The sequence below is a fragment of the Ovis canadensis genome, chromosome 21 (genome assembly GCF_042477335.2).
Source record: "Ovis canadensis isolate MfBH-ARS-UI-01 breed Bighorn chromosome 21, ARS-UI_OviCan_v2, whole genome shotgun sequence".
Classification (NCBI taxonomy): Eukaryota; Metazoa; Chordata; class Mammalia; order Artiodactyla; family Bovidae; genus Ovis; species Ovis canadensis.
Genome location: NC_091265.1, coordinates 64,959,137 through 64,985,616, shown reverse-complemented (window position 1 = coordinate 64,985,616; position 26,480 = coordinate 64,959,137). Strand labels below are relative to the sequence as shown.

Sequence of the window (26,480 nt, the reverse complement as noted above, 5' to 3'; positions counted from 1 at the left end):
GACCGAACCTGGGGGCCCGTGAGGGGCCGTGGCCGTGGAGTCAGAGCCCTAGTGCTTGGTGGGGAGGGCACATTTGCAGGGCTTCGCGCGGCAGTCTTGCCAAGCGTACCCAGAACAGCCAAGGGGCAGCCTGAGGCCCCAGCGCCGGGCACCCTCGCCCACCCTTCCTACCCCACAGGGGAAGCAAAACCCAGTGCCGCATTGAGTAACCACAACATGCCGCCCTCCACCCCGACTGTCCGGAGGTGAACCCACTTCGTCTGCCACACGGTTCCCCATAGGGGACGCGGAAAGGGGCCATCCCAGTGGTTCTCCCGTCTTCAGCACCTCCGTCCGGCCTCCTGGTGAGCTGGGAGCCTCCACACGGGATGACTGGACACCCGCACACAGGTGTTCCCACGCACCGGTGTGCCCTCACACAGGGGCGCTCCCGCGCACCGGTGTGCACTGACCAGTCTCCCGATGGACCGGTGTGCACTCTCACAGGTGCTCCCATACACTTGTGCACACACAGTTGTTCCCACGCACCAGCGTGCACTCCCGCAGGCATTCTCACGCACTGGTGTGCACTCCGGCACAGGCACTGCCATGCCCTGGTGTGTACTCACACAAATGCTCCCGTGCCCTGGTGTGCGCTCACACAGGCGTTCCCGTGTGCCAGCTGCACTCACACCCGCATCTCCACGCTCCGGTGTGCACTCACACATGAGCGTGTTCACCACACAGGTCCTGTTCCTCCCAACACACCCCAGATGTTCCCCAGGGCCAGGGCGGTGCCTCGGTCCTGGGTGTTCCAGGAGTTCGTCAAGGGAGGGGACTCGACCCCTCCTGTCTCCTGGGGGTGAGCGAGGGGCCGCCCCACCCTGTGGCCATCTCAAACCGCGAACCATGTCCACAGACTCGCACCCAGGTGACACGCACCTCCTCTCCTGAAGCCTACAGGGTGCTGGGCAGAGAACCTGACCGTCTTCTCTGGCTCTCGTCACACCAACCTGCCCCACGCTCACCACCGTCCACCGACGTACCGAAGAGCAGCTGCTCGCCTGACTCGCCCAGCATCCTTCTGCGCTCAGGATGGAGCCGCTGCTTCGGTCGTGAACTCGGGTCCATCGCCCGCTGGTGAGGACAGCGGGACAGGGACCACCACCGGCAGCGAGATAAGGCGCCCCCAGCGCCATGGCGTCTGCTCGCCTCCTGCAGGCCCCCCAGGCACAGTGCCCTGCGCCACCGCCCTGTCCGCTCTTGTCATCAGCGCGGTCATGGAGAGCCCCGGGTCGGCGGTGACAGCAGCCAGCCTGGAGTGGGGGCTCCTGGGGGGACAGGGCGGGGATGTGGGGGCCTCGCACTCTCCAAGGATGGGCTACTGGCTGCATGTGGGTGGGAACAAGGCAGCCTCTCCTTGATGGCCTCTGGGGCGGGCACGGGAAGGGTCCCCACCGCCCACTGCTGGGGTCTGAGGCTCCGCCGCGCAGACACTTCAGTCAAGACCTTCCAGCTCTACAGTCGTCCCTGAACGCATGTTCAGCCATGCTCCGCGCTTCCCGCCCTCCCCTTTCTGGCCCCGGAGGCAGGCGGGCGTCGTGTGAGCTGGACCCCTGTGAGGACGGGGGGCGGCCAGCCACCTGCCTGCCCGCCCTGGCGCCTCCTGCCTCTCTGGGCGCCGCGGCCTCGCCACCGGCAGAATCCCAGCCGTGCAGCGGGAGCAAGGGGCCCGGGGAGCGGGTGCTTCTGGGAAGGGGGCGGCGCTAACCCCGGAAACCGGAAGGGCCTGCGGAGACGCGGCCCGCACGCCGGAAGCGTCTTTTCTGGGACGAGCTCCTGCTCCTGAGAAGGGGGCAGGAGGAAACCCCGGAAAAGCAGCGGCCAGAAGCCGACGGCACACGGCTCGCTCAGGAAGCGTCCCTTCTGGAACCTTCCAACCTGGAGGGTGCAAACCTGCAAATGCTGAGAAATGACTCTGCTGGGTTCAGGGACGGGGACCCCAACCCATCGACAGGGAAGCGCGCCTCAGGAACAAAGACAAACCAGGAGTCCCGAAGCCCTGGATCCGCCCACACCCAGCGCCCAGAGAGTGGCGTCCTGCAGCCCCACCCGCCGCGGCCCCCCAAGGAAGACACACACGCTGGGTCCATGGTTCACAACTTTAATAGAATATTCTAACTATTCTGTACAAATTGAAAACACTGTATTCAGTTACAAATGTATCGTTAAGTAAGGCTGAGCACTCTACAGCCTGGCCACAGCCTGAACTCCCCGGGCCAGAGGTCACACACTCAAAACCCACACGCCACCAAGGACAGCTCGCTCAGAACCCAAGGCTTTTAAGACAAAATGAGTGTGGGGCCAAGAAATGGGAGCTACAAGAAAGCAAGACGTGTTGCACTACGGAGGAAAGCCGTGCTTGCCAGCCGGAGCCCCTCCCCGCGAGCCTGGCAAACCCTGGTTCTGCACACAGCCCCACCCCCGTCCCCAAGGCCAAGCATGGTCCGCGTGTCCTGAGGGAGCAGCTTCTTCCGCAGGGTCTGCAGCCTGACCAGCACCTCCGGCTCAGGGCACCGGGTGTCTGGTCCCCACAGGGTCTCAGGAACTTGAACGACACCCCCAAGCCGTCACCAGCGTGAAAGATAAAATAAATACGAGATGAACCACAAAAGCTGGAGCCTCAGGGTCAGTCCTGAGGAAAATAAAACTAAAGACAGAGCAGTGTGAGAAGGGTGGCTACCCGCGCTGGCGCTGCCGGGACTGGAGACGGCGCGTGGGTGTCCTCATGGCAGAGGCTGAGCCAGTTCGAGATGCCCTGGAACCACACCCCTGGACACGTGCCCTTGGCGCCCAGCGATCCCCCAACGCGATCTGCAGGGCCCTCCCCAAGGCAGGGCTGGGTGAGTCCACTGAGCTGTGCCCAAGGCCGTAGAGGGTGCTGGGATTAAACCTATCTCTGAAATGCATCTGAGCTGCCACTGTACAGGTTAAGCAAAATAATAAAGTAAAAGGACAAGTTAAAGTGAAAATCATGCACTTGAAAACGAGTTAGGTGTGAGCACTGTCCACGCGGGCGCCTCACTGCTGCTTGCACTCCGAGGGCTGGCTGGGCTCCTTCTGTCAACGAGAGAAAACGAGACTGTAGAGAACCAGGCAACCCGTCAGCTCGCGTCTCCATCCAACAACGCAAACAAAGACTCAATACTTCTCTTGTTCTGACTAAAGAACTGGTTGCTAACATACACTTTGAAAATAGTAACCAAAAAAATAAGCTAACTTCCCAGAAACAAGTGCACAGTGGGGCTGCCTTTTCTTGTTTAAAGACACTCTAACTGTCACAGGAGGATCTGAGGGTGAGGGGAGGTCCTTCAGTGGCACAGAGTAATTAACCAGAGGAGCGCCCGGCCCAGCGAGAAGGCCCGGATGGACCGGGCCTCAGGGCCCTGCCTGGGGCACACTGCCCCCGAGCCCAGGCCTCAGAGCTCCACTTACTGACGGGGACAGGTCATGGCAGTGGGTGAGGGGCCACCAAGAGCTGCACAAAGCCCAGCCCTCCCAGGAGCCCCCCAGCGGGCACGCTAGCCTTCCAGAAGAGGGAGCGGGAGACCACTCCCCAGAGCAGTCTCACTTGACTACAGTCTAACGGAGAACAGCTCACAGCGTTTCAACCTGTTTAGCAACCCCATGAATTTTGTGTGGAGACCACAAGAGCCTCAGAAACAGACAACGATTTTACCAATACTTCTGAGCCAATGACTTCTGGCTGGGAAGATGACAAATTACTCTGACTATAACCTGGCATGTCCAAGAGTCTACAAAAAACTGGCATCACACAGTGTAAAAGAAACATCTGGGATAACACAACTAACACTGAGGATTAACAAGCCGTCCTGTGGGAACCCACACTTGCGGGACGAAAAGCCCACGTGTGAAGGATGCACAGAGGCAAGACAGTGAGCACAGGCCCCGGGCTGAGCCCCTCTCGCCAAGTGCATGAGCACAGGGCCAAGCGGGATGCTCACTCCAGGCCTGGCCCCGGGCCCGCCCAGCACTGGGCTAACAGCGCCTCATCACACACTCCCCAGGAATACCACCCGGAGCCTGGGCCCAGAGCGAGCACCCTGACGAGAAGTTCTACTTGGAAGAGACCTAACTCAAACGGTCATCTCAAAGGGGTCCTGGAGACAGCCCGGACACGTGGCCACGGGGCTCAGAGGCTGCTTCCAGACTCACTGGGTGTGCAGAGGTGCTCCGGACTGGGGCAGTGGCGTGCAGCTGTCTGGGGACAAGGGGAGGCGTGTGTCTCCAGTCTGGAGAGCTGAGGCCGAGGGGGTGGGCCCGGGCAGGAGGCTCGGGCCTGGGACGCGGCACCGCCTCCCTCTAGGGAAATGGACACAGTGGGCAGACGGGGGGCCATGTCACACGGAGCAGCACGCAACTCAGCGCGCCGTCTCCAGGGCCACAGCTTCTCTGCCACGAGCACGCATCACCAGCTGGTCACCTCGGAGGCTGCAGACGCTGGCGGGAACTGGCTGCCCCAAGGCTAGGACGGGCGGTGGGGGTGGGCGTGGCGGTGGGGAAGGCGGAGGGGAGCTCACCAGGCGGCCGAGAGGGGCCGCCTGTGGCATGCTGCCTCCCAAACACCAAGCACAGCCCCACCCCAGGCCAGCGTCCAGACGGACGCAACTTCCAGGCTGGAGCAGTGACACAGCCCTGCAGTCCCGAGAGCGAACTCTGTCAACAAGACACCGGGTTCTGGCCCGTGAGGCCAAAACAACCTGCAGGAACTCCCGCCCTCATGTCACGAGCTGTCAAAACCCCGGTCATCAAGGGACGAGAGAGCCAACCCCTTGCCCGCTGGGGGCGTTTAGAGAAAGCCCTTCACAGATAGCAACTGCCTGAGAGGGTAGGCCCCCACCGACCCACCCCAGTCTCAGCGCTGGTGGCCCAGTCCTGAGAGCAGCCTCCCCCACAGGGGCTCCGGACCTGGAGACAGACGCTCAACAGTGTGAGCGTCTGGTTCTGCCAGAGGACACGCTGGGCTGCTCAGAGATGGCCCACTTCACTGGCTGGGGGCAGGGAGCAGAGGGGCTTCGGGCCCAGCGGGCCTGGTGACCTCCCTCGGACAACACGGGCAGTGGGGGCCAAGAGCAAGGAGACACGACCGCTCTAACTCCTCAGACGGCACCCAGGGTGGGTGTGCATGTCACCCACCAAAGACTTCTGTAGCTGCGTCCGCCTGCCTGCCTCGGTTTCCTAAGAAAGCCAGCCCGCCTGAGTGAAGGGAGGTGATGCAGACAGACGCCCTCTCCAGCTCTGAGGTGCAGACACAGCTCTGCTCTTCCGGGAGCCCCCCACACCAGCGCAGTCTGGGAGCCCTGCTCCCGCCTAGATGCCAACACTGCCACCCCGGCTTCACACGGGTCTCCTGTGTGCAACTCCCTCCCTTTCCCACAGGAGCCAACAGCAGAGTCTGTGAGGGGGGCTCGTGACACGGGCAGAGCCACGAGGAGGTGGGGGGGCCCGCAGGGGCCAGGGCGGACTGCCTTGGTCTGGAGCCGGTTCTCTTACTTGAGCCGCACACGCCTCGGCAACCTCCACAGCACTCACCAATGCCAACAGGACGCTGGCGCCAGTAGCTCCCCAGGCAGAACGTCCTGGCACACTAACGTCCACCCTTTCCTCCCTGCGGACTGCAGGACACCTGAACTTGAGAAGCACGAACGAGCAACAGACACGTGGGGGAGAAAATCACAGTGGGCAGCAGGCTGGTCCTGCTGGGGGCCCGGGCATCCTGGCTCCAGCCCCTTATTCTGTCCTCTTACTGGGGGTGGGGGGGAGCGGGGGTAGGAGGGACGGGAAGGGGGGGCAGCCCCACTGTCAACAGAGACACCACACCAGTGACACCGCCGCTACCTGGTTGGCAACAAACTCTGGGCTCGGCCAGCAGGAGCCCGATGTGGCTTCTGTCGGCTGGTCTGCAAAGTGCATACCCGCTCTCAGAAAGCCCCGTGCAGTCCCGCATGTGCCGAGCGTCCCGGACACGCTACCAGTCACAGCGTGGCATTGTAACACAACACAGACCACACGTTTGGAAGGTATGAATGAATGGAATTCCACCTTACCTAGAAACGTATGAATGAGTAACAGACAAAAATTACACCTAAATGGGGAGAAAAATTGAAAGGAACCATCAGCATGAGAGAAAATGAAATGCACAAAGTTAAACAGGAGGAAAGAGCCACAGTTTCTCACGGTGCACAGGGCTGCGAAACACCAATCCTGAGATGGGGAACCTCTCACCCAGACCTGCTCCTCTAACGCCCGAGCAGCCCCTCTTGCGTGGCCCCCTGCCCGTGGCAGACTGACTTGAGAACCCTCTGAAGAGGGGCACCGAGACAGCAGTGTCCCGTCACGGCCCCAGAGAACCAGACCAGACCCCGAGGTGCGGCTGACAAAGGGCCCGCACACCACGAGCCCCAGTCCCTCTAGCCCGCTCCCAACCGGCGAAACACACGGAGGCCCTCATGAAGGGTTAGCCCTGGCCGTCCCCTCCTCCTGCAGTCAGCAGGTGAGGCTGCTCTTCTACAAGGACCAGACATGAGAGAGGACAGGAGGCCTCGCCATGGAGAGAAGAGGCGGACGACGACGAGAGAGACGACAGGACAGGAGGAGTGAGCAGCCTTGGTGCCTCAGGGCACGGGCGGCAGGCGGGCCCTGGAGTCGGGGGCGGACGCCGGAGCCATCTGCCTCTGGCCTGGAATCCCACTGTGAACGTGGGCCTCAGGCCCCCGAGGGCTGCAGAACAGCCAGGCACATACACCTGGGCGCAGGCAGGGCACGGCTCCTCACCTGATGGCAAAGGGCAAGGCACTCGGGGCCCTGGCGTGCTCGGTTCCACCGTAAAGGGACAGGCTGGCTTAGAAAAGATGAACGTGTCCGAGCCCACGCCCAGAGCAGTACCTACACGGTACGGTGAGGTGGTAAACGCACTCACACCCTTCCCCAGAAGGAAGCACCACTGTGAGCGTGCACTCATAGACACAGCTGGTGCCACGGAGCGCTCAGGCCCGGTTACACAAGGCCAGCCTCGGGCCCGAGCGGGGTAGACTGCCAACCCTGTCTACTTAAGAGCCCACAGCGCCGAGCACAGCTAGTCTTCTGACGGCTGTGATGTGCTTGGTCCTAAGAGGCAGGTGAGCCATAAATTTCACGTGAGCACATGAAAAGCGGCTCTCAATACAGCTTTAGAACAGCATTAGAACAGCTCTGCATGTAAACACGCGTGAAGTGGCAAGCTCCTTGATGCCAGCTCATCTGAGGCGGCAGGTTAAACCTCACTTCTGTGTGAAATCGCTGGGGCTGCCACTCATCCTCGTCAGCTGCTTCTTTGCTGGTTTCTGCAAAGCTTCCTGGTATATTTCAAATTATCTAAGCTACTGGGACGTATCTCCTCACTAGTCTGAGCCCAGTTACAACTCTAAAATTATGCCTACTGCTCCTTTATTCTAGTCATCAAGACAAACCAAACCCTATCTCTGTACTTTTTCCAAAAACAAACACAAAACAAAAAGGTTTATTCATGCTGCCGACTATACCACAAAGCTTAGGAACGTAAAGCTGCTCTCCAGAGTAAGTTTACATAAATAAGGCACAGACTTGAGAAAGACCTGGAAAGCCATTCAACACTCAAGTTGTTTTCAGGTATCTAAGCAGCTCGTCATGCAAGTATATTTCTGGTACAATTTTCACTTTTCTAATTAGAGACTGATAGGCACGTGTTCCTAACAGCCTGGCTCAAAGCTAGGAATGCGCTTTAAAAGCTCAGCAGCGTAGCAGACACAGGTGCGGGAATTCCAGACAACTCACCTTGGGGTTAATCTCGGCATCGTCATCATCTTCTGCTTCCTCGTCTCCTTCTAACTCCTGCATCAGAAGGAGGGACAACGAGCTGAACAGACAGGACTCCTGATTCACAAGGAAATCGGCTACAATCATGATCACCCACACTCAACCGAATCCCTCCTTTGGACACTTTTCTCACAGATGACCCTGCAATAAACATGCTGCTGAGCAAGTGGGTTTCGTTTGCTAAATGGTTGCTCTGTAAGATGCGCTTTCGTAAGCCAACTGCAGGGTCCAACTCGACACTGCCACCCATCTGCCGTGTCTTAGCAAGTGTTCGCCAGGGCCAAGGGCCTCCGGGGCAGGGCCCCACAAGACAAGTGTATCGTGGCCAGTTAGACCCCACAGCCTCCGTCCACTCGGGAGAGGGGGCCGAGGACCACCTTGGGGAACGGCGTCTCACGTGAGCCAACTCTTACCTCCTCTTCTCCTTCCTCACCTTCTTCAAACTGCAAGGGAAGGAAAGAGATTTTTACAAAGCGCAGTGGCAACCTGACCCAGACCCAGCCCCTGCCCCATGTCCACAGTGGCCCGGCCTCCGAGCAGAAGCCAGCTTCCTGCCGTGTCCTGCCATGTTCGTGGGACGCCAAGTCTCTGAAAATCGCCCCAAACAAAGACTACGGGTGGGGGTGGGGCACAGGAGCCGGTCAGCTTGGGGGTGCGCCGTGTCCGACCGGGAAACAGCCCGATCTAAGCAGACCAGCCGCGCGGTTTCATCACACACAGGACTCTCCGTGTTATTCTGCATCTCAGACAAGGGGAGCCCGTTCACCTGTATCTGGCAGTGCAATAGAACCTTGGCGTTTAAACTAGGCCAGGAGACACTCCAACACTGTGGCTGAATGAACGTCCCGATCCAACCTCTCGTGTGTCCGAAGACACTGCTGGTCAGGCTCCCAGCCGAGCCTCAGATACGAGGCTGCTCCCAGAAGCAAACAAAACTACGTGCACCTCATTCCTGTGGGCTGCATCAACAAGGCACCTGCAGAAGGAGCAGGCTTTCTCCCACCATCTTTCTTCCTGGAGCCCCCCTCCCACAGTCCTCAGCAGCAGCTCAAAGGCACTCAGCAGAGCACAGTGTCGGGCCTGGTCTGCACGCCCCCTCGGCCTGAGCAGCAGCAGGGTGGGGATGTCGCAGGCTCCTTCCTAACCTGTGTCCTCAGCAGCCTCTGACAGTGCTGGGTGGCCCGTCTCACAGGAACCAGCCTTGCACAGGCTCACGTGCTGGTTTCCTGAGGCTCCACGGGCACTGTTTCACCCTGGACCATTCTCTGAGAGCTCTGTGCAGCCACCTCAAATTCTGGCAGAGCCAAGGCTCCGAGCAAGGTGACCCACGTGAGTGTGGAAGCCCAAGTCCAAATGCCTGCATGCACGCCACCCTGATATGACGCCCAGCCCCTGCGTTGCTCCGAGCAGGTCTGACACCGGGGCTCTCATGCCTGTCCCCACACCACTGTGCTTCCTGGGTCAGGAGCCTGAAAAGTAGCTGGAGTGTTACGTCAGCTCCAGCGCACATGCAGGAACCTGCAGAACTGGGGCTCCAGGCCTGGAGGCTGAGTGAGCCCCTGGGCCACACCATGAACCTGTGGTGTGTGGTCAATGGCATCAGTAATAAGAACAGACACAGATGTCACCAGGAGTAGCTGCCCTGCGTGTACTGTGAGTGAATACATACACACACTGCACGATCAGGCATTTACACTGGTGGGTATATGATCACCAGAAGGCCTGCGGACCCTCGTCTGGAGGGGGTTTCCAGTGTGCAGCCACGAGATCGTTCTTGGCCAGATTAGGTAAATCCAATCCTCTGGCTCCTCAGCTGCCAACGGCCGTATCTCACATCGTCCAGCATCATGCAGTGCCAGCTCTGCCGCAGTGGACAGAGGGCAGGACGCTGCCCTCGATGGAGAAGGTGCTACTGGACGGCACTGGATCACAATCTGTACATCCAGCGTTTCCTAAACTGAACTCTGAGCAGCAAGCCGGGTGCTTTCATGACCCCCGGATCCACCATGCCTGTCCGTGTTCTTGGATTCCTGGGGCTGGGCAGACTGCACCTAAGAAGTCCACTGGTCTCAGGCGATGCAGCCGCATGCCCGGGCTGGCCCACGCTCGCCGCCCCGGGGCCTGCAGCACACAGGAGGCTGCTGAGCAGCGCAGACCTGCCCAGCTTCTGCTGCTCGGCCGGGAGCCCCCGAGACCTCACCAGAAAGGTCACCGCGGGGTGCTCAACACAAGTGAGTAAGCGTCAACCACGCCGCTTCCGGTAACACGACAGGACGGAGACCTCTCCACACAGCAAGAAGGCCGGCGGCGCCCCAGGCCGTGGCCACAAGGGAGAGTGGTCTCGGGCGATGGCTCGGGGGCCCCGCTCCCAAGCTCTGCCTGCGAGAGGCCAGCTCCTCCAGACCAACAGGAAAGGGCTGGCCCAGGGAGCCGTCTTCCTGTGGAGTGTGAGGTTCTCTCTCTGTAGTCAACACGCGACATGTCAGCTTGACTCGGCTCTGAGAGTCCCCACGTGGTGCTGAGTGACAGTCCCCATGTCTGGGGGTCACCCCAGCCACACACCTTGCATGTAGCAGTGAGCCTGTGGGTCTTGAGAGGAAACCCTGAACGGCGTCACTGCACAGGCTGACTCAGGCACTGGGTGCTCTGCGCCAAGACACCTTGGCCATGCCTTCTGCCCCAGGCTCCAGAGAGCACCGCCCCACCGCATGGGCCCCCTGGGCCACCTACGTTGTCGTCGTCCTCGATGGCCTCCCCCGTGAAGTAGAGCACGGCACGTGGCACGATCCGCTCACGGAAGAAGTGTCCGATCTCAAAGTCGGAGGCTAGCGTGAACTCGGAGTCTTCATCCTGGAGGGGAAGCTCGGTGCTTACCTGTTTCCATGGGGAAAATGTCACATCCTCTCACCAGGCCCCACCCCACTGCCTGGGACCTGGTTTAAAGGCGCCCAGCGCTGGCGCTGCCATATTACAGGAGAGGCAGGTAAGTGCTGGGCGCAGGCTGAAGGACACGGCTGCCCCTGCCGCAGAGCACGCCTCTGTCCCACACCACGGTGCAATGGACACAGGTTCACCCCTGGTTTTTAGGGGAGCAGGAACGGGTTAAAAAGGAAGCAGCGAACTAGTTGGGAAATAGGCCTTAACAGCAGAATAGACTCTTAATAACGATGTAAATCTTACCAGTGATTCTCCATCCCCTGATGCTAGAAAAAAAGAAGACATCTGATTACACAGATAACCAAACCTTTCTAAAGCCCACACGGGACACTCAGCTGACATATAAGCAGCATGGTATACCAGAAATTGCCAAAGCGGGATGCCCCCCACCTGCTCCTCCCACCGCAGACTGAAGCTGCCCAGGGTCTCCCAGCCCCCAGGCCCAGCTGGAGAAGGCCACTTTCAGAAGAGAACGCGCAGAGGACTAAAGTATCAACAGCGGAACGGCACACCGGAGGCCAGACTGCAGGGTCTAAGTGTATCTGTGCTTCGGGCGGTGTTTCACCTCGTGTAACTCCGTGTAATCAGTCAACAGAAAACAGGAAGCTCTAAGTCCCTCCTCATGGCACTGAGGCGCTGCACCTCAGCTAGGCTGGGGCTCTACTTCTGTTTGCTTGCAAAGGAGCAGGGAGGGGACAGCTCCTGGTGGGCGGGGTGCCAGCACCAATGCTGCCGGTGGCAGCACCCCACGCCCTGCACTGAAGCTGAGCCACAGAGCCTCCAGTGCCAAACGTCAGGACAGCCCAGCACAGAGCCGAGCGCGACAGAGGAGCAGGCCTGACGTGTGCTCAGCAGGGCCTGGTGACGTTCACGCGGTGCGTGAGGCTCCTGCTGGGAACGCACTGTCCCCCACTCCCTGGCGCCCCACCACTGTGAGGCCCGTCCCTGGGGAGCAGGCCCAGCGAGGGGCACTTGCCGTCTGGGCCCCAGTGGAGTGTAAGCCCCACCCCCAGGGTGGCCCCCCAGCCTCACGTGCAAGCGAGATGCAGGTTCTGGTACTCTGGCCTTGGGGCAGCAATCACAGGGGCTTGCTCACCGACTGCTGGGCCAGTTTAGTGGGACTAACACTGAAGGGGGCGTGGACTAGCAGTGTTCGTTTCCCACATCTGAAAAGTCGTTTTAATTTTTTCCTTGGCCGCTCCATCATCCTTCCCCACTGTCTTCCTCTGTTCATTTTCATAGAGCGTGTCGCTTGCTTGACTGTTCCACAGTGACACACCCTAAAACTCACCCACTTCAAGTATACAACTTAGCGACTCCTGATACATTTCAGAGCTGTCCAACCGCAACACAGGGCAAGAGGGGAAGGGACGACAGAGGGTGAGATGGCTGGAGGCCATCACCGACTCGAAGGACATGAGTCTGAGCGAGCTCCGGGAGATGGTGAAGGACAGGGAAGCCTGGCGTGCTGCGGTCCGTGGAGTTGAAAAGAGTTGGACACGACTGAGCAACTGAACAAACCAATACAACACAGTTTCTGAGCCCTGCTAAACTCCCCCCAAATCCTCAAGTCCACTTAATCCCATCTTGCCGCTGCTGCTGCTGCTGCTAAGCCGCTTCAGTCGTGTCCGACTCTGTGCGACCCCATAGACGGCAGCCCACCAGGCTCCCCCGTCCCTGGGATTCTTGAGGCAAGAACCCTGGAGTGGGGTGCCATTTCCTTCTCCAATTCCATCTTAATTGCTATTAATTATCTGAAAGTCCAACAAGCTCAGTGAATTTAGGATTCAAACCCCTTCTTCTTCACGGTGAGTTCACACAGGAAACCTCCAACATTCCCAAGCGAGGCTCTGAAAGGGATCTTTCCAAACAAGGAAATTTGAAAAACATGTTTACAGCTGATCTTATCCCCTAAACTGACACACCCTGGGACCTTTCATGCTCAAGAACAAACCCAGACAACAGCCACAACAGTGAAAAACAAGGGACTGAATGGGGATGGGCAGCCTGAGACACAGCTTGGGGTCAGAGCCCAGTGACGCCACCGGGTGGCCTCCACAAACAGCCCGAAGGGCCACCATCCCCTGGAGCAGAGCTGCTGTTTCCTCACTGGCTTCTGTTCACGGAACAGTGTCCTCCCCTCATGTCCGTATTACAGCACAGCCAGCAGGTCTGGCTGTCGAATTCTCGGGAGTAGGACATCACATGAAGACGGCCGTGCAACTGTGCTCTCAGCCCTCTGAGCCCTGTTTCGGGTCTGGAGTTGGGGGAGGGGAGGACGGGTGCTGCTGCCCAGCCCCGACTCTGCCCAAAGCCCACGTCTGTCACAATACCTAACGCCCAACTGCCTCGCGCTCTACACCGAGGCGCACAGAGAAAACCACAGCCCAGTCTGAGGGGTGGAGGGACGACCTGTAAGCTGTGAGCGTGTGAGAGCACCTGCGGGCCCCTCCCCGGAGCTGAGGGCTGCCTGGGGGCTTCCTGCTAGGACAGGCACCCACAGGCCCACCAGGAACGCCACAGCTGGCAGGGCAGCCGACAGCACCGTGCCTGCCAGAGGGCCAGGGGACACCCTGACGGTCGCCGGCATTCCGTTTGCGTCCGTACGGGAGCCACAACCCAGCCCACTCACCTCTCAGCGGGCTGAAGAAGTTGAAAAAGGAATCATTGGGGACTTGCTTGGTGATTGTTCTGACGGTGCCTCGGCCCTTATGTTTCTGCTTTTTCTTGATGGTTTTGACGGTTACGTTCTTTCCTTTCTTCCAGTCAATGGTACACCTGCAGGGATAAGACTGTGGCCACCGTGTGCCCAGCAAGCAGGTCACAGCTCGGTGCTTCACCAGAAACTTGACCCAAGCACCTGCAAGCGGTCACTGGGCGCTCCTCGAGGAGGCGAAGGCCCCGGGCGCAGGAGGGCCGCACAGTGGCCCCGCAGACGCTCCGCAGGGTCCCGCCAGGTCCTTCCCATGACTATGCCCGGTCAGCAGCTTGTCACTGCTGCCCCTTTACAGACCCCACAGCGCACAGGACGCCACCACTCAGGCACAAGGTCTCAAGACAACTAAGTGAGCGGGACTAGATGGGGAAAGCACGCCGGCCATTGCCAAGACTGACGGCCAGTGAAGGACATTCGGCTTCCCGGTGCTGGCAGGCCTCGGTGGGGCTGAGATGGCCAGTGAAGGACATTCGGCTTCCAGGGTGCTGGCAGGCCTCGGTGGGCTGACCTGAGTCACCCTGGCCGACAGAGAGTGCGCGGAGAGGAAGGCTCACTCGGTGGCCTGGGCCTGGGCCACAATCTTTCTAAAGCATTCTGGCCATCCGAGTCCAGCAGAATTTTAATCAAGCTCTGTATACTCACTCACACAGAGAAATTCATCAGGAAAAGTCCTTGGTTCAGTTACTGCTTCAATCAAGAATAAAATGATTTCCCAAAGTGTCTCAAACCAACCAAGGGGACGTGTTCTAAGCTGTTCTCCCTGGTGGTCCAAAGACTACGGCACCAAGGCGCTGGGTCCCGAGACCACGCGTGCTCACGCAGCCCTGCACTGACCCAGCCGCTCACTCACCAGGGCCCTGTCAAGAGGAGCTGACTAGTTCCATGGTCTCTGCATCACTCTGGGAGACTGAGCATCCCAACGACCGCATTAAATTGGGGAAACTGGGCCACCAGCCTACATGCCGGCCCAGGGAACCACGGGGCACACTTCCCAGCGCCAGCCGTCACATCCCCAATGGAGAGATTCTTCCACTGACTTCCATCTCTGCTGGGCTTTTAAACAGATAAAAGGCTTCTTTATTCTTAACTTCTACCTTACTTGTGACGTTTTAAAACCATCTCCTGTGTTTCAGAAAAAGAAGCTCAGTGGCATCTTCTTACCCGTCACAGTCAACAATTTCAGGGCCTTCAAAGGAAAATGGATCAGCCTTGTCTGGCTCTGACTTCATCTTGTACGTTTTTGTCAGGACTGAATTGGTAAAGTAGTCGTTGGGTTCAAAGTGGAACTCTAATACAAAAGACTGGAAAAAAAAAACAACAACTCAGATTTAAAATCTACAGATAACTGGGGACAGATTTTACAAACCACACAGTACCTGCTGGAACCCAGCTCCCCAAGGCAGAATACTGAAGAGCTCAGACGGTGTGGCCACGTAACGAGAACGTCTTTACTGTAAAACCACCAGCCCAAAGTTAGAGCCCAGGCCAGGCTGGGGAGACCCCCGCCGCCCTGAGTACACACGTGGGCACGCTGCCCGGGACCCTGCCCCCGCGGTCACAGCAGGAGGGGGTCTGGAGGGGGAGGCCAGCTGCAGCCCAGCCCCCGCTCCGCCACTCTCAGGCAGAGCAGTCCCTGCCCGGCCCCACAGTGAAAGCGCAAGACTCCACGCGGGCAGAGAAGCCTTCTGGGGCCCACCATGGACACACACCCTCCACTCACAAAGCGCTCAACAGACAAGAGGGGGTACAAAGCAGTGGGAACAAACCAAACGGCAACACAGAAGACATGCGCGCCCACAGAACAGAGCAGACAGACAATGAGATCCCCCTCTGGGTAAAAAGTCCCAGGAACGCAGCACAGGCCAGCACGTTGGGAAACAAGGGCACTCGTGTGCTGCAAAGGGCAATTCTGCAATATCAAAAGTTAACAAAATGAAACACTCTGGGACTCCATAGTCCGGTTTGGAGGAACATGTTCTATTTGAGAAGGACGCCTGGCTGGGAGCAGCAGTGTGTGAGACCTTCCCCTCAGCCCGGCTTTCCCAGGGCTCAGTGAACCACAGACAGCCCAAAGGACCCACTCCGGGCCTGGACGGCCTCTGTCCATCAGCACGTCAGCTTCTGGAAAGTCACTCGACTTCCCTGTGCTTTTGCTTCCTCGCCTGTGACATGGCATCACAAGCCCCTCTCTCCATGAGGTCACCCGAGGATTACTCTGCGGGAGCAGTCGGAAGGCAGCCAGGGTCACAGGCGTTACCAGTTAAATGTTAGCTCTCCCCATTTTTATTCCAAGGGTACAACAATCAGCTGGGAAAGTAATTTAGGCAAACTAAGGGGAGGAGGAAGAGAAGGGCCACGAAGGCCTGGGAGGCAGACACAGGCGGGCAGAGACCAGGCGGCAGGGAAGGGAGGCTGACAAGCGTAAGTCGCGGCTCTGGGAGACCAAACCGCAGTCAGGACAGTATCAGGGAAACAAACGGAGAACCGTCCTGTTCAGGCTTCAGAAGCGGGGAGCAGGGCTCTGACCTGCTCTTGACCTGCCCGGATTCCAGGCCTGCCTGCGAGCACAGTGAGTCAGGTGGCACTCTAGATAAGAAAAGAAGTGGGTCCTGGAATCTCTTGAGCTCCAGGTGGCCTGGCCAGCCCCTCGGGGTCTAAGAAGTCTTATGACGCACAAGGTGAAACAAACAGATGGTAACAACCACACGCGCTCAGGCACGTCTGACTCTCTGTGACCCCATGGACTGGAGCCCGCCAGGCTCCTCTTGGCCATGAGACTCTCCAGGCAAGAATACCGGAGTGGGTTGCAATGCCCTCCTCCAGGGGAGCTTCCTGACCCAGGGATCAAACCTGCATCTCCTGCTAGCACAAGCAAGTCAGGCGGCACTCTAGATAAGGAAGGGAATGGGTCCTGGAATCTCTTAAGCCCCTGGAGGCCTGGCAAGCCCCTCGTGGTCTAATAGATCTTAGAGATGAAACAAACAGCATTTTGAAAGTTAAAGTGAAACCAGAGCTACATTTCTGAGCACAAACTGATCACGATATCGGTTCGTGGCCTGAGATTGTAAACAGGAAACCCCAAAACTCCAATTTGAAGGATCGCCCATGGGGCAGACGCACCGCCCGGGACCCTTTCCCAATTGGGACCCCAGCCTGCTGGAGTCTGGGTGTAGGCTGCCGGCCCAATCTGGTAATACACGCACGGTCACTTCTGTCATTTCTATTCTTTTCTTTTAATGACTGTTTATTAAATTAAGTCAAAGAATCTTCTATAAAAAATTGAAATTGTGTGTAACAAGAGGTTTGTTTTGTTGTTGAATCCTTTGAATCTAAAACTGAAGTCAAACTTTTGGTACAAGACAGGAAGGCAGCTATGGGCAGTGAGATCCCTCCCCAGGCCTCTCCTGACCTGTCCCCTGGAAACCCATCTCCATGCTGGGCTCCGGCAGCATACACTCTTCCTTCAGAACTGCTAAGGGTCATGACCACAGGCATGGACAGGCCACCCTGGGGACTGGGCTGGACTAACCAACAGCTCTGTCCCACTGTCCTCCATCAGCCCCACTGCTGAATGGACACAGTCACTCACTCCCCTCTTTCCCTCATCTCTTTCCCCTGTCATCTCGCCAAGCCAAGGGTGTGACTTCCTTTCTTTACATTTTCCTCCTTTTCCTTCTTTCCTGGGCCTCTGTCTGGTTGAGAACACGGTGAGGGTGTGGGTGGGAGGGAGACTCACAAGGGAGGGTACGTGTGTAATTACGAGCTTCCCAGGCAGCACGGCGGTAGACAGTCCACCTGCCAGCGCAGGAGCGCAAGAGGCCCGAGTTTGATCCCTGAAGTCAGGAAAGTCCCCTGAAGAAGCACACGGCAATCCACGCCAGTGTCCACTGGGAAGCTAAGACAGATGGGCCGAGGAAGGCAGGAATCACCACATATATACGCACGTACACCCCAGGGGACAAGGACTCACACCCATCGCAGTGCACTACAGCTGACTGCCACAGGACGCCTCTAGGGGTGCGGGGCTGAGCCTCACCTGGGTGAAGAGTGCCACCTGGGAAGAGAGCCACAGGGGAAGGCCCTGCAATGAGTGGGGTGTGGCAGGAAAGAGGGGATTCCCTCGCTACCAGAAGGGCCCCCAAACTGTGCACAGGCATCACTCCAGCTGACGCCCCCACCCCACCTGCAGAGGGGTATCTGAACATCCTTCCAGGGTGCAGCTGGCAGGGAAGGGACAGACACAGGTGTGCGGCCCCAGGCCACCCACTGGACAGGAAAGGGGACAAGCCCTGCGGTCCGCAGGTGCCATGTCTCCAAGACCTGAAACGCAGAGCCGCGGGCAGGCGGGCAGCAGGTGGCGCTGCAGCTGCTGTGGCGCTGGCATGGGCCCCGCTGGGCACAGAGGGACCGCAGGTTGGAGCAGCGCTCTCAGAGGACCCAGCGCAGGCAGCCTCGTGCTGAGACTGCTGCAGAGAATGGGGCCGGCAGGCTCACTCACTGGCGCGCAGCCCACAGAAACAAGTATTCTGGGAAGCACAGCTCAAGGAGCAGAGGAACGCCTCTCCATCGTACCCACCTGAGTCACTCTCTAAAACCGAGGGCGCCGGCCTCCCCCAGCACCGAGCATCTCTGCTTAAGTGCTGCCTGTACTTGAGGACGTACCCGCCCCTCTGTAACCGGCTCCATATACATCCCATCCTCAAAACCCTGGGGAGCACCAGAGAGAAGGGTGACCCCAGCCCACAGGACGGAGGAGATGAGCCGGCTCAGGAAGCAGAGTACGGCCCAGTGAGCACCCTGGCCGGGAGGCCCGCCCTGGCTCTGAGTGCCGCACCCACCGAGCAGCGGGAGGCCTGAGTCGCCTCTGGGCGAGTCACCAGTCGGCCCGCACGCTGCTGAGCGACGCAGGAGGCTGGGAGTGGGGCGTGTCACTCGAGGCACCCAGCAGGCGGGCGCGTTTCTCGATGGCTCCTAGCTCATCCCCCTGGGGACCCTGGCCCTCTGACACCAAGCAGTACTCACCATAGGCTGTCCAGGGTCGGAAAATTTCACTTTTATATCCTGCAGGTGTTTCAAGATTGGCTCATCGTACTCCTAACCACAGAGAGAAAAAAGAAGGTCCTGGTGAGTGGCAGAAGACAACACACCTGTCCCACTGAGCCACTGCTTTACCTCCCTCTCAACTCTGGATCATCAGCCCTGCCCTGTCCCTCCCAGGAAGCCACCAAACGTCCACTCACCACCAGCCTCATGGTGGCCGCAGGGCGGGGCCGTGGGAGCCCACCATGGGGTGGGAGCCCCGCCGGCTCTCACACCACCCCCAGCTGTCAGTGCAGACGGAATCAGAAACGCCATCAGTGCAGACTGACGGTCCTCACAGCCCCAGAGAGACAGGATCAGAAGAAACGCCTGGACAAGCTACTGACCTGGGTAGCCATTCCCCCTCAGTGCACAAGGCAGTAAGGACCCAGTCACTCACAGTCAAGACCACTTACGAAGCGCATCCGAGACCCTACTGACAGGCACTACGGAAGCGCGTCTGACAACGGCTCTAGGCTTCACAAGCCATCATTACGCAAACGCACAAATCCACCACGCCGGTTATTTGAGAAAAACTCAGGGGGAAAAAAAATCACAAGATCTGAGACCCAGAGACCACATACTAAGGAAAGGTGCTTTAGTTGTAAATCAGTCACTTCTTCACCCCAGAAGTCTAAAGGATTTCCTGAGGCTCATTAAGCCTGAAAACTACCAGCTTCCCAATTTTAAGTTCTTTCTACACCACAGGCAGACCTTGTTTAACACACTTCACAGATATATAGGGTTTTGTTTTGCAAATTGAAGGCTTCTGTTAACCCTGGGTTCTCAGATAATGGTTAGCATTTTTTAGCAATAAAGTATTTTTAAATTAACATATGTACATTTTTGTCAGTGGACATGATTTTGAACAAGTTCCGGGACATGGTGATGGACAGGGAAGCCTGGTGTGCTGCAGTCCACGGGGTCACAAAGAGTCAGACACAACTGAGTGACTGACTGAACAACAAAAATGTACATTTTTTAGACATAACGCTATTGCACACTTAACAGATTATAATACAGTGTAAACCTAATTTTCATTACTCACTGGGAAACCAAAAAATTCACATGACTCACTTTAGTGCTACGTTCACGTTACTGCAGGGTGCTGGGACCAAATGCACAGTGTCTCTGAGGCCTGCCTGTACAGAGCAACAAAACCAGCAATAACCAAGGCACCTGGCAAGTCTCCGGACAAAAGGTGAGCTCAAAACAGTTCTTAAAGGCCACATCCATACGAGATGTCAACTCCAAATTCCAGAAGCAGAAAGCAAGGCTCCACAGTGATGCGTGGGGATCCCCCTCCTCCTCAGTCAGACCAGCAGCGCCCACGGGACGGCCCCTCGTGGTGAAACCACCAGGATGGTCTCCACTTCCTCAACCAGCCATGCGTCAACACTGCAGAGTGAGGACGTTCGATGGCCTGAATGGGCAGTTCCAAAACTAAGGGCCAGCAGTGGAAGCTACTCGAGGGCTGATTTAAAGCTGCTCCCCACAAGTTTCGAAGTCATGAAGACACATCGGAATCCCCTGAGCCTCTACAAGCGCCTCAGGCCCTCACTGACTGGGGGTGGGAGGCACTGATGCCGCTGCTTCGCTTTACAAGTTGCCCGGGAGACTCTAACATACAGTCAGCGAGAATCTGCTTCTAGCAGGTACTGCTCAAGTTTCTCAATAAATTTCTGGCTCACGGCACTCTTTTAAAAGCATGATCCAGTATTCTTTCTTCCTTTTCTCTTTTTGGACCACACCACTCAGATTACAGGATCTCAGTTACCAACCAGGGATCAAACCTGGGCCCAGCAGTGAAAGCACAAAGTCCTAACCCCTGGGCGGCCAGGAATCCACAGTGGCCGACTACTCTTAAGCCGCATCTTTCCCTACGGAAGCGGAGCTCGGGTGGGAACACACAGGCTTGTGCTTCCTGCCTGCAGACGTCCTTTCAGCACCTGCTCCAGAGCTGGTCTGGTGCTGGTGAGGTTTCTTAACTTCCGCTTGTCTGCACAGCTTTTCATATATGCACCTCCACTGACCGTATCACTCTGCTTGACCCTCAAATTGTAAGTAATTATTTTTTACTGTTAGGTTAACCATGTTCCCATTATGGCAACTGTAATTAGTTTTAATTTTTTGTCTGGCTATTGATTGTGAAAACTGATAAACATCTTTCACTATTGTGATTTTGTAACTATTACTCATTTACTATCATTGTATCATGATTGGTCAACAAAAAAACAATAGAATCCTTTATCACCAAGACTACCATTTAAGAGAAAAGACTGAAATCACCTGTAAAAACCTGTAAACCAGATGTGTATCAGAATAACCTTGGAATTTTTGAAAAATACAAATGCCCAGGTATTGCTTTTATCCTCCAAAGCTGCAGCTGCGCTTCTGCTGAGCAGCCAGGCTCAGAGACAACCGGCCTGCCTGGCCCTTCATCGCGCCTGCCTCACTTTTTCTCTTTCGTGTTCCGTGCTCGCATTTCACTCCGTTTGTTTCTCCATCTCTTTGTTTCTGATGCTCTTTCTCAAGTCTTTCTCAAGCATAGGAGAAAAGCGTTTGTATACACATATATAATAGCATGTATAATATATATATTTCAGAAAACTTACAAATTTTTGCCTGTCAGAATTTATGACGTTTTGCTTCCACTTGTTTGACTTAGTCTGAACAGAATGCTAGATTTCTAATTTAAAAAAAAAGAGATGCAACAAGCAACAAAGGGTTCCTGTATACCACAGGGAACTGCAGTCGTTTCGCTGTAATAATCTGTAACGGAAGCTATGCGTATGTGTCACTGGACCACCAGGCTATCCACCTGCAACGCTGCAGGCCAACTGCACTTCCACACACACACATATTAAGGGAAAAAAGGAACACAAGGGCTACTCGAACACACATATCTGAAACATCCCCCAGCCTGGACGGAGAGCAGGAGCGCATTCCTGCCCCACCTTCTCAGGACCCGGCGCGCAGACACGCGTCAGACGAGGCAGGCGGAGGCAGCGACGCAGCGCATTTCTGAACCGCAACGACCGCCGCCCTGGAACCGCAGCAGCGAGAGCCGTCGGCACACCCGCCACGTCCACGCTCTCCGATATGAAAGCACTGTGCCGACCCACCCGAACCAAAAGCAGAGCCCAACCTCTCTGTGGACTTCTGAGCAGTACTGATTTCTGAATTCCGGAAACTCACCCCAGGGAACGTCACGTTTGTTACCTTTTAAGTGGTTCACCATTTCACTACAGAAAGCTCCATAAAGCAAGACAAAGATAGCTGGGCCATTGTCATTGAGGGAAAAAAAAAGACTTTTTCAAGGAAAATTATTAGAAGAATAATAGCAACTTGTTAAACATTTGTACAATTAGCAAGACTGCATGACAGGCAATTTCAAATTTCAAAAATCAATCAAAAGACAAGACTAAGCGTGCACCTGTGTGTCACCGTGCACAGACATGGGTGTGTACACGTCTGCACACACTGGAGCCCTCAGTACCAGCGCTTCCACCCGGGCCCTCGTCCCCACACTTCTCTCGTGTCCACATCATGTGAGTGAAGCGAGGAAGGCTCGGGAATCTGTTCACTCTCCTCCTGGGGTGAGGCTGCAACCAACAGCAAAGCTACCTCGGGCTCGGCAGAGGTTCCGCGAGGCAGGCCTTCCCAGGGTACCACAGCGCGAGGGCGCCGGGGCCCTGGCTGATTCCTCCGCCAAAAGCTACGGCCACACAAGAGGCCTTTCCACCGCCATCAACACCTGCTGCGAGCTCACAAACAGCTCGCCTGCCTAAATGGAGTGTGCCGTGAGCCTACCTGCACCAGCTCGCTCAGCATGTCCACGTTTCTGAAGATGGTGAACCAGAACTCCGGAATGCCCTTCGGGCTTGGCTCCTCTGCTGCCGCTGCCTCTTTCTCTGCTATGACTGCTTTAGTTTTCATATCTCCCTACAAATGCGAAGACGCCAAACAGAATACTTATGATGAAGCAACAAGTTTACAGACTTTGCAGTGGCTTATTTAACACAGAATATAGTTTCAGAATCCCGTTAAAACCTCTATCAAACTCCTTGTCTTTGAATCTGCATCTCTAGGACCACTGTGCCATCACAGTCTCAAACGTCTCGGAGGAACAAAGCCTTTCAGGCGTACATATCTGGATGTAATTCCTCAGTATAATTTTAGACCACAGGGAGCAGAGCTGCGGACTGGTGCAGGGCCCCGACAGGAAGAGGCTGCCCAGCACTGGCTTGCCCCCCACCCGGAACAATCACCAGCAGAGGACAGTCCAGGGCCTCCGCAACAGAAATGCCACCATGCTGCACACCCAAGGCTGTAGGGGTGTTGGGACAGAGGCAGTGTGCAAACAGCAGGGTGGTGAGAGGAAGGTGACGTGCCCGGCAGGAAGGGAGTCTTTGCTACGTCACAGCCCCTACGCATGATTCTCAGGGGAAATGATGACAGGGGTCTTCAAGCTGGCAGAGGCAGAGTCTCCTCCCATAGTGAAGGCCTGACGCACAACTACCCACAGGCCCAGCTTCAGCTACACCAGAGGTGACGTGTTTGTAAGCGATCAAAAAGACACATGGCGACCGAAAATAGCATATACTTCAAAAAACCCTCTCTGAACGTTTACACTATGGGATAGGACGACTTCCAATGTGCTATCAGGCGACAGAGCTCACCGGGCCGCACTGGGGCGCCCACAGCACCAGGCTGGTGGCCGTCACCAGCCCCAGGAGAAGGCTGCCAGCAGGGGGCGGTCAGAGCACATGGCCTGAGGAGCGTCTTCCAGCGTCCTGGGGTGAGAGGCACCAGGGCCGCTTCGCCAGCTGAGCTCCTGTGTGCTCTGCCCACCGCAGCCCTGCTTCCAGGACCTGCCCGCCTGGGCACAGGTGTGCTCTCCCCTTGGGGGTCTCTGCCTCCTTCGCCTCCCCAGCCGGTCCGCACTACATGCAGCCTGCCCCAGACGGCCGAGAAGGGGGACTGTGTCTGGTAACTGACAGAGTCAGTCAGACGCCAGACTTGCAAGCCACCCATTTCATCGTCCTGAAGAAATCTAAACTCCAGTACTTTGGCCACCTCATGGGAAGAGTTGACTCATTGGAAAAGATTCTGATGCTGGGAGGGATTGGGGGCAGGAGAAGGGGACGACCGAAGATGAGATGGCTGGATGGCATCACGGACTCGATGGACGCGAGTCTGAGTGAACTCCGGGAGTTGGTGATGGACAGGGAGGGCCTGGCGTGCTGCGTTTCATGGGGTCGCAAAGAGTCAGGCACGACTGAGCGACTGCACTGCACTGACCTGAACTGAACTGAAGGGTGAAGCCACGCCTACTGCTAGGAGCTCTCCTCTGTGTAGAAGAAACCATCTTATTTCTTTTTTTGCCCATCCCCCACTGCACTGCACAGCTTAGGATCTCAGTTCCCCAGACCAGGACTAGAACCGGGCCGTGGCGGAGAAAGCACCAAGCCCTAACTCCGGCATCGCCAGCGAAGGCCGCCTCCCGTGCAGCAGCAGTGGGCAGACCGCCAGCGCGCATGAAGAAACTTACGGCCAGTCTGTCCTCCTCTTCATTTTCACTGTGCCACTCTGATTCCGCGTCTGTCGGCTCAACGTCACCAGTGACGAACTCCCTTCTCTAAGAGTGAGAAACAAGATCTTTCAGTTATTCAGAAAGTCCAGAGTCAAGACAATGCACCTGTAAATACTGTGAGTGAGAAGACTGGAAACTGGATGCTTTTACAGCTTGTTTTAAGATGCTGAGTTGCGAGGCTTAAGGAGAGACATTCAGTGATCCCCGGGTATTTCTGGATGTCTTTCCTGGAGAAAGATCTGAAACTCACTAACAGCACCTGACCTTGTCGAAGAGAGGCTGGTATAAGGCTGCGTACTTCCTCTCCAGGTCATGCACTTCTTCATAGAACTTGGCTTCTATATGCGCACATTTCACCTGGAGCTGCTTCAATGCGTTGATTCTTCTTTTTACTGCTTTAGGTAAACTAGAGAGGGGGAAAAAAATCTAGATGACTGCAAAGTGAGTACTTTTTTTTTTTTTTACTAAAACAATACTAACATAGAATTAACATCCCCATCATGAAACAGAGCTTCTAAAAATCATCAAGAACAAACCAAATACCCACCTCCAAGAGCAAGGTGGTGGGGGAGGAGGAAGCTGAAAAGATAATTCACGAAACATACTGGACTGACCAAAAAGTTCCATTGCTTTTTCAGTTCAGTTCAGTTCAGTGGCTCAGTCATGTCCGACTCTTTGCGACCCCATGAATCACAGCACGCCAGGCCTCCCTGTCCATCACCAACTCCAGGAGTTCACCCAAACTCATGTCCATCGAGTTGGTGATGCCATCCAGCCATCTCATCCTCTGTCATCCCCTTCTCCTCCTGCCCCCAATCCCTCCCAGCATCAGAGTCTTAACTCTTCACATGAGGTGGCCAAAGTATTGGAGTTTCAGCTTTAGCATCATTCCTTCCAATGAACACCCAGGACTGATCTCCTTTAGGATGGACTGGTTGGATCTCCTTGCAGTCCAAGGGACTCTCAAGAGTCTTCTCCAACACCACAGTTCAAAAGCATCAATTCTTCAGCACTCAGCCTTCCTCACAGTCCAGCTCTCACATCCATACATAACTACTGGAAAAACCACAGCCTTGACTAGATGGACCTTAGTCAGCAAAGTAATGTCTCTGCTTTTGAATACACTGCCTAGGTCGGTCATAACTTTTCTTCCAAGGAGCAAGTGTCTTTTAATTTCATGGCTGCAATCTCCATCTGCAGTGATTTTGGAGCCCCCCAAAATTAAGTCTGACACTGTTTCCACTGTTTCTCCATCTATTTCTCATGAAGTGATGGGACCGGATGCCATGATCTTCGCTTTCTGAATGTTGAGTTTTCAGCCAACTTTTCCACTCTCCTCTTTCACTTTCAACACGAGGCTTTTGAGTTCCTCTTCACTTTCTGCCATAAGGGTGGTGTCATCTGCATATCTGAGGTTACTGATATTTCTCCTGGCAATCTTGATTCCAGCTTGTGCTTCTTCCAGCCCAGCGTTTCTCATGATGTACTCTGCATATAAATTAAATAAGCAGGGTGACAATATACAGCTTTGACGTACTCCTTTTCCTATTTGGAACCAGTCTGTTGTTCCATGTCCAGTTCTAACTGTTGCTTTTTAAGTAAACATAAAAGCCGTTTTTCATTTTCATCAAAAATTTTATTGAACAATGCATTCAGTGTTTTGTCCTGCTATCTCCCGCCATCTTTCAGGCAACCTATAATCCCGCTCACTTAGTCACTGGCTCTGCTGCCCTCTGCTGCTGCGCTGACTCTCCTCTGGCTGGCGAGCAGGTGCTGCTCTCCAGCTGGCCGCTCAGGCCAGGGGCGTCTCCTGTTGCTGAGCACAGGCTTCAGCAGCGTCAGGACTCAGTAGTCGAGGCTCCTGGGCTCTGGAGCACAGGCTCGAGAGTTGGGTCGTGTGGGCTTAGCTGCTCTGAGACGTGTGGGATCTTCCCGGATCAGGGACCAAACCCGTATCTCCTGCTTTGGCAGGCAGATTCTTTATGACTGTGCCACCAGGGAAGCTGCTTTTTATCTTTTTGAGCTAAAAGAACTGTTCCAAGTGCCTTTTACAGTCTTCCAGGGAAGTGAAATTTTTTTCCATTAAAAGAATTTTGTAAAGACCAAGATAAGTAGAAATCAGAAGGTGCAAGGTCTGGTGAATACGGCGGATGAACCGGAACTTCCTAGCTAAGCCTTTGCCTGGTCATCGAATAAACATATGGTCTTGCGTTATCCTGACGACGGAGGGCGTGCTTGCTGCTGCCTAATCCCGGATCC

At 56.1% G+C, this 26,480-nt stretch overlaps 1 protein-coding gene across 10 annotated transcripts in view; it reads right to left on the bottom strand.

Moving 5' to 3' along the window:
• Nucleotides 1-2,129: 2,129 nt before the first annotated feature.
• The window catches only part of NAP1L4 (nucleosome assembly protein 1 like 4), a 51,225-nt gene continuing 26,874 nt past the window's right edge, over nucleotides 2,130-26,480 (bottom strand). For 5 of the 10 annotated variants that reach the window (XM_069565737.1, XM_069565739.1, XM_069565738.1 and 2 more), the window contains exons 5-16: nucleotides 24,486-24,627; nucleotides 24,180-24,266; nucleotides 22,439-22,570; nucleotides 18,569-18,640; nucleotides 14,708-14,847; nucleotides 13,463-13,608; nucleotides 11,074-11,096; nucleotides 10,624-10,743; nucleotides 8,307-8,336; nucleotides 7,852-7,908; nucleotides 6,108-6,145; nucleotides 2,130-3,099 (exon numbers count right to left, since the gene is read on the bottom strand). In XM_069565737.1, the coding sequence (XP_069421838.1) occupies nucleotides 6,140-6,145; nucleotides 7,852-7,908; nucleotides 8,307-8,336; nucleotides 10,624-10,743; nucleotides 11,074-11,096; nucleotides 13,463-13,608; nucleotides 14,708-14,847; nucleotides 18,569-18,640; nucleotides 22,439-22,570; nucleotides 24,180-24,266; nucleotides 24,486-24,627 (955 nt within the window). In that variant the 3' untranslated portion in view covers nucleotides 2,130-3,099; nucleotides 6,108-6,139. The remainder of the gene's footprint in view (nucleotides 3,100-6,107; nucleotides 6,146-7,851; nucleotides 7,909-8,306; nucleotides 8,337-10,623; nucleotides 10,744-11,073; nucleotides 11,097-13,462; nucleotides 13,609-14,707; nucleotides 14,848-18,568; nucleotides 18,641-22,438; nucleotides 22,571-24,179; nucleotides 24,267-24,485; nucleotides 24,628-26,480) is intronic. The other 5 variants (XM_069565733.1, XM_069565734.1, XM_069565735.1 and 2 more) reach the window with 1 other exon arrangement.